Source organism: Acipenser ruthenus, chromosome 38 (genome assembly GCF_902713425.1).
Source record: "Acipenser ruthenus chromosome 38, fAciRut3.2 maternal haplotype, whole genome shotgun sequence".
NCBI lineage: Eukaryota > Metazoa > Chordata > Actinopteri > Acipenseriformes > Acipenseridae > Acipenser > Acipenser ruthenus.
This window is the reverse complement of record NC_081226.1, coordinates 10,334,248-10,341,957: the sequence shown is the minus strand read 5'-3', so window position 1 is coordinate 10,341,957 and position 7,710 is coordinate 10,334,248. Positions and strand designations below refer to the sequence as shown.

Below are 7,710 nucleotides of genomic sequence, written 5' to 3'. Positions count from 1 at the left end.
TTCAGGATCTCAATGGTGTTCTCAGCAGTAGTGTTCAGGATCTCAATGGTGTTCTCAGCAGTAGTGTTCAGAATCTCAATGGTGTTCTCAGCAGTAGTGTTCAGGATCTCAATGGTGTTCTCAGCAGTAGTGATTTCACAGGATCTCAATGGTGTTCTCAGCAGTAGTGATTTCACAGGATCTCAATGGTGTTCTCAGCAGTAGTGTTCAATGTAGGCACTACTTCAGACCTTCTAGAATGAGAATCAATCAGGACTAAGAATCTTTGCTCTGCTTTCTCAATGTGAAGCTTTTGCCACAGTCTTGCTGGACACACTCATGTAGGGAGCAGTGCTGTCGCAGGCGTGTTCCGCTTATTTTGGCAGATCTCACACTGGCTTACCAAGTGCTGTATTTTAGCATCTAAACCAGGTCACCAAGAACAACTACAGGCGAGGTGCTCAAAAGGTTTCAGCTCTTCATCAGTAGCATGGTTTTACCCTCCAGTTAAAGGACAGTGCTTTAGGGATATGTTTCAGTTTCTCTGGCTGTCTGAGCTGAAAGTGCTCATTCATCCAGAAATGACACCTTGACTCAATTTTGATCAGCAAACGGGACAACACATCAGCTGAGCTGTGCCACCAGTATGAACGACCAGGAGACAGACAGTAATCTTGTACCATTAGAGACAGGGAAAGGGGGGGTTTGATTGGACACTTCTATTAGCTTAGTGAGGAGACAGACAGTAGTCTTGTACCATAAGAGACAAGGACTGGACAGATTAATGAGTAATAATTATTAAAATTGTATTTTGTTAATTTTGCCTCATTTTTTACAAATCTTTTCACTCACACACACAATAATCACACAGGTTGTAGAGAAAGCAATATTAAAAATAACAATTTCATTAAGAAATACTGAGTCACTGTTTCTTTCGACATCACTGCAAATATACCGCAGGAAATGAGGTACATGCCACAGGAAGTCACTTTCAAAGTGTATGTTACAGGAAGTTACACTTTTTTTTCACAGAAAGTCAGACTCATGAGAAATAATGCTCAGAGGAAGTGAAGTATATTCCACACAGGAAGTGGATCTCCTGGTTTCCCCAAAAGGGATTGTGAGGATCTCCAGACAATAAGAGGAGCAGACAGGAAGTGAGCGCGTTTTCAGACAGGAGGTGGGTGTTCCTCCAGACAGGAAATGTAAATATATCTATACAGAAAGTGTTTTTACAGGAAGTGTGTTCTCAGGCAGGAAGTGATGTGTCTCCATACAGGAAGTTATGTTGTTTTCAGACCGGAAGTGGGTGTGTCTCCAGACAGGAAGTGGATCAGTGGGAGTTGACCCTACGCAGGAGTCCTTCTGGAAGCTCCACCCTCTGCTCCTCCATTCGCCCTCCTTGAACCCGGAGCAGCAGAGAGAAGAACCCCTCATCATCGACCGGGCCAGGGGGACGGGAGCGCTGCTCATCAATACGACCCTGCACCTGAGAGAGAGCGAGAGGATGAGGAAGTGTGATCGAGGGGGAGGGAATCTGTGTAAGAGAGTAATAGAGTGTGATAGGAAGTGATAGAAAGAGAGGGGGGAGACAGGGAGAGAGGGAGGGAGTGTGATAGGAAGTGAGGGTACCTGATAGGACAGGATCATGCTGTACAATTCCTCATTTGCAGCTTTCTTCTCAGCTCCACCCTCTGTCACGCCCAAATTTGGCGCTTCCTCTGACCCCGCCCCTTCTACGGTGGCCTCGTTCTCACAGGCTGGGGCGGAGGGGGGAGGGGGCTCCTGTAGCTCCGCCCTCTGGTTGTCCAGGCGACGCCCCTGCGAGTTTGCCACCATCTCGAAGAACTCCTCCGTCTGCAGCGAGGTCATCGAGGAGAAGAAGACTGCAAGAACGAACAGCGTTACACACAATACACAACGACACAGCCAAACAGCGTTACACACAATACACAACAACACAGCGTTACACACAATACACAACGACACAGCCAAACAGCGTTACACACAATACACAACGACACAGCCAAACAGTGTTACACACAATACACAACGACACAGCCAAACAGCGTTACACACAATACACAACGACACAGCCAAACAGCGTTACACACAATACACAACGACACAGCCAAACAGCATTACACACAATACACAACAACACAGCCAAACAGCGTTACACACAATACACAACGACACAGCCAAACAGCATTACACACAATACACAACGACACAGCCAAACAGCGTTACACAGAATACACAACGACACAGCCAAACAGCGTTACACACAATACACAACGACACAGCCAAACAGCGTGACACACAATACACAACGACACAGCCAAACAGCGTTACACACAATACACAACGACACAGCCAAACAGCGTTACACACAATACACAACAACACAGCCAAACAGCGTTACACACAATACACAACACAGCCAAACAGCATTACACACAATACACAACAACACAGCGTTACACACAATACACAACGACACAGCCAAACAGCGTTACACACAATACACAACACAGCCAAACAGCGTTACACACAATACACAACGACACAGCCAAACAGTGTTACACACAATACACAACGACACAGCCAAACAGCGTTATACACAATACACAACAACACAGCGTTACACACAATACACAACGACACAGCCAAACAGCGTTACACACAATACACAACGACACAGCCAAACAGCGTTATACACAATACACAACAACACAGCGTTACACACAATACACAACGACACAGCCAAACAGCGTTACACACAATACACAACGACACAGCCAAACAGCGTTACACACAATACACAACAACACAGCGTTACACAGAATACACAACGACACAGCCAAACAGCGTTACACACAATACACAACGACACAGCCAAACAGCGTTACACACAACGACACAGCCAAACAGCGTTACACACAATACACAACGACACAGCCAAACAGCGTTACACACAATACACAACAACACAGCAATACACAACCACATAACAAACACACAACAAAACACAACTGCACAATGAAACACCACACACACACGCAATGACCAACACGACGACTCCGAAACAAAGGGGAGTGTCTCTGACCTTCTCTGCGCTTCTCGACGGGGGTGCTCGGCTCGGACTGCCAGCCTCTCTGCAGCCCCTCCCTCCCCCGCTCCCTCCGGAAAGAGCAGCGCTGGTCATTGAGGCGCCGACCCTGAGACTGGAACAGCAACTCAAACAAGCTCTCCGGGAGGTCAGGGGTTAATCTGCGAGCCTGAGACGCGGAGAGGGAGGGGGAGAGAGAGGGGGAAAGAGAATGCTCTACTACAACTTCTTAGGAGAGTAGAATGGATAGAGAATGGAAGGGAGAGTGAAAGAGAGGAGATTCGAGACACACACGCTGAGACACACACACAGAGACACAAACACACTGATACAAACACACACTGAGACAAACACACACACACTGAGACACACACACACACACTGAGACACACACACAGACTTTACACTTACCTGGAGCTCGGCTGCTCTAGGAAGCAGAGTGTGAGTGGGGGGCACGGCAGAATCAGGACTGACCGCTCCTCCGTCTGCCCTTCCTCGTGCTCCTCCCGCAGCCCCTCCCCCTGACTCTCCTTCACTCTCCCTCCCCTCCTCTTCCTCCTTCCCCTCAGTCTCACTCTTCACCTGGCTTGTGTCTCTCTCTGCAACCTCTGGTCCCATCTCACTCCCCTCACAGCTCACCACCACTGCCTCACTCCCCTCACAGCTCACTCCCACTGCCTCACTCCCCTCACAGCTCACCCCCACTGTCTCACTCCCCAGGACACTCTCTCCTTCACCTTCCCCCTGCCTCTCACTCTGCAGCTTACTCTGTGTGACACCTTCACTTTGTGCCTCACTGCCTGTCTCACCCCCTCTTGCCTTGACTGCGCTCTCACCCTCTGTCTCACTCTTCTCAGGGACACTCCTGTCAACCACCTCTATCTCTGGAGCAGGTTTGACCTCACTTCTTTCTGTGACACTCCTCTCTACACTCCCCCCTTCTCCCTCTCCCTCCCTCTCTCCTTCCTCTCCATCTCCATTTCTCTCTCCCCTCAACCCCTGCTCCTCTCTTTCTCCCTCTCCCCCTCCTTCTCCCTCTTCCTCCCCCTCTTTCTCCAACCCCCCCTCTCCCCCTTTTCCCTCTGCCCCTATCTCCCCTGTGCTCACACCCGCATCCCCCCTCTGTAACCCGTCTTCACCCCCAGCCTCACTCTCACTCTCCACTCCGGACAGGGCAGGGCCCAGCCCTGTGACCCCTGACCTCTGACCCTCCTCTTCCATGTGCTCAGTGCAACCCTGTGACCCCCGACCTGAAACAAACAGAGAGTTCAAGGGGTCACCCTGAGGGTCGCTGCGAGAGGAGACGTCCCTGTTAGAACTCATCAGCAGCACCCTCATACATGTGTCCAGCAGTATAAGCACAGCACAGTGTAATATAGCACAGTGACAGCACAGTAAAGCATAGGTAGGGCTTCTGATTTTCGGTTTTAACCAATAAAACCTGATACAAAAAAAATGAAATCAGTGGATAGCCAATAAACACTACAAAAATAATAATAAATACATTTCCCAGTGCTGCTGGGCAATGTCCCGCCTTCCTGACTTGTATCTATCATTGATTCGTTCTCAATCCTTTAAACCCGCCCCAACTACTGAGTGACAGCACATTCCTGCATTTCTATTGGAGACTCCGCTTGCCAGATTTAAAACGAGATTACAATCAGGATGGAGGCTTGTTAGCGGGATTTCAAGTTGTATTACAGTTAAGACACGGAGGATTTAAAACAGAATTGTGGCGAAATGTACAAAAATGACTCCACACACAAACCCCAGAAGAATGTGCCGAGACCAGAGGGATTTCACTGTGGAAGACAGCAAAGGAAAGAAGGGACAGCTTAAGTGTGCTGTCGAGTTACTACTGTAATGTTTTGACAGGAAAAAAATACGCTCAAGCATTTTGGAAAGTAACCGAAAACACTCATTTCATACAGTATATCAAAAACGAAACTTCGTAGAAAAAAACCACCAAAAAACGATTTACATAAAACTCGAAAATAGCTAAAACTAAGCACCGAAAAATACAATTAATAAAACCCCAAAACAGAAGCCCTAAGCGTAGGGAACCATTGTAAGGCACAGAGAGGTATAGTAAAGCCATGTGAAAGTGTCCCACAGTCAAGCACAGCACAGTGTAATAAAACACAGTGCAAGCATGGTAGAGCATAGATTGGCAATTTAAAGTGTGGTAAATGATATTGAAAACATGGCAAACCAGTGTAGACTAGACATAGTATAGACATGGGGAAAGGGGAACATTTCTAATTTAGCGTGGTACACTTTTCTAAGGGGTCCTGTTGTGGGCTCTGGAGGGATGTTAATGGAGGCCAATGCAGTCAGCATGCTTACTGATAGAGACACGATGAAGCTCTGTCTCAGAGCAGTCTGCCAAAACCTCCTCTCGGATTCTTTCTCTTGTTTTAAATATCTTTGCTAACATTCAGTCAAGCTGTTTAGTTTTAGTAAAAGTCTTTTCTGCTACAGTCTATTCCCATGTCCTGTCAGTAAACACAGAGAGCTGGATCCTCAAAACTCTTTATTTACTCAACGCATCATCAGCAGTATATTTTTTGGCAAAAAACTCACCTACAAAAGTCCCCAGACACAAAACAAGCGCAGAGATTTAGAGGGTTTGTTTTCTTCTTAGTTTTAGAATCATTATTGTTTTATTTTTTCCCTGTCGGACCAAAACAATTGCTCTAATGACAGCTTTGAGTGTCTGGCCTGTACTGTTTGTATAGATGTTGGACTCCCTGCTCAACACTTTCACTCTTTGAGCAGAGTAAACAGAGCTCTGAGAAATTCACCCAAATCTCCGATTGATTAGATTAACCAAGAAAAGCTTTGGCTCCCTAATTAACATAACATTGGTTAGATGAGTCTTTGAAGCTGGGTGATTCAGACCCACTGAGGAGCTTCTCTCCCCCTGTGTGAAGATAACCGTGCTGATAACAGTGCTGATAAGCAGCTTCTTGAAGGATCCCAGGGTGTCAGCTTCAACAACATTACTTGGGAGTTGGTTCCAGACCCTCACAATTCTCTGTGTAAAAAAGTGCCTCCTATTTTCTGTTCTGAATGCCCCTTTATCTAATCTCCATTTGTGATCAGGGGAGAGGAATTCAACACACTTTCTCAGTCAGGATTTCTGTGAACTCCTTTTAACAAAAGGGTAGGAGAGTTACACTTAGAAATACTAACAGAAAGTCAACGACAAACGTTTCAACTCCCTCAGTGTCTTCAACAGAAACACTAAAAGAAACTTAATGAATTCAATGAGAAACGTTTCCACTAAAAGTCTTTCTCAGTGACTTCAGTGTAAATTCAGTGAGGAACGTTTCCACTAGAAGTCTTTCTCAGTATCTTCAGTGTAAATTCAATGGCAAACGTTTGCACTAAAAGTCTTTCTCAGCATCTTCAATAAAATTAAAATAACTTTTCCTATGCCTTCTGAGAAAGAATTCTGGTCTAAATGCTTGCCATTGAATTATTATTTCTTTCTTTCTTAGCAGACGCCCTTATCCAGGGCGACTTACAATTGTTACAAGATATCACATTATTTTTACATACAATTACCCATTTATACAGTTGGGTTTTTACTAGAGCAATCTAGGTAAAGTACCTTGCTCAAGGGTACAGCAGCAGTGTCCCAGTCCAGTGCCCTAACCACTACTCCACACTGCTGCCCTATATATTCAGTTTCTGTTAATATTTCTAATTCAGTACTATTGAGTGTTCAATAGTTCTGGATGACAGGCATATATTGAATACTTATAATAATACTAATAGAAATGAGAATATTTTCACAATAGTTCAATTTAACCCAGTAGAAACAGGAACATGTACTCAAGACCCCACTCAGTGCATTTTGGATTATGTTTCAGAATATATTTCAAGTAAAGAGCCCGAGTCTCGCTTGCTGGCTCGCCCTGATGCTCTTACATTGTTTCCTGTGCAGTTTGTACACTACCTCATTCGAAGATGGCTTCTCCTTTCGGTCTGGCTGTGTAGTGAGCTTCCGTCCCAGCAAACAGCTTCAGCATGGCGCGGTGCAGAGAAACAGAGAGAGTGAGAGAGTGAGAGAGTGAGAAAAAGTGATCTCACGACAGGAGACTCGGTGCCAGCGTGTGTGTTTGTGTGTGTGTGAGTGTGTCAGAGACAGCGTAGAGAGTGTGATGTGAGTGTGGTGTGTGTGTCAGAGGCAGATTAGCATAATTAAAAAAAAATGAAGAAGTGGTTTGATGTGAGAGCAATGCACAGGCATAGAGGAGAGCTCATCCGGTCTGTCAGTGTGGGCGTGTGTGAGAGTGTGTGTGTGTGTGTGTCTCAGTGTCTGTGTGTTGTGTGTGTGTGTCAGTGTGTGTGTGTGTCAGTGTGTGTGTGTCTGTGTGTCTCAGTGTGTCTGTGTGTGTCTCAGTGTGTGTGTGCCAGTGTGTGTGTCTCAGTGTCTGTGTGTTGTGTGTGTCAGTGTGTATGTGTCTGTGTGTCTCAGTGTGTGTGTGTGTGTGTCTGTGTGTCTCAGTGTGTCTGTGTGTGTGTGTGTGTGTCAGTGTGTGTGTGTCTCAGTGTGTGTGTGCCAGTGTGTGTGTCTCAGTGTCTGTGTGTTGTGTGTGTCAGTGTGTATG

General features: G+C 46.1%; 1 protein-coding gene across 1 annotated transcript; it reads right to left on the bottom strand.

Annotated features, from left to right (window-relative positions):
• Positions 1 to 764: 764 nt before the first annotated feature.
• LOC117971656 (G-protein-signaling modulator 1-like) lies at positions 765 to 4,087 on the bottom strand. Its single transcript, XM_059009089.1, has 4 exons — positions 3,503 to 4,087; positions 3,089 to 3,260; positions 1,612 to 1,865; positions 765 to 1,468 (listed from the first exon to the last, which is right to left on the bottom strand). The coding sequence occupies exons 1-4, from the start codon at positions 3,707 to 3,709 to the stop codon at positions 1,313 to 1,315; spliced, it is 789 nt and encodes a 262-aa protein (XP_058865072.1). The 5' UTR covers positions 3,710 to 4,087; the 3' UTR covers positions 765 to 1,312.
• Between the last annotated feature and the right edge of the window lie 3,623 nt (positions 4,088 to 7,710).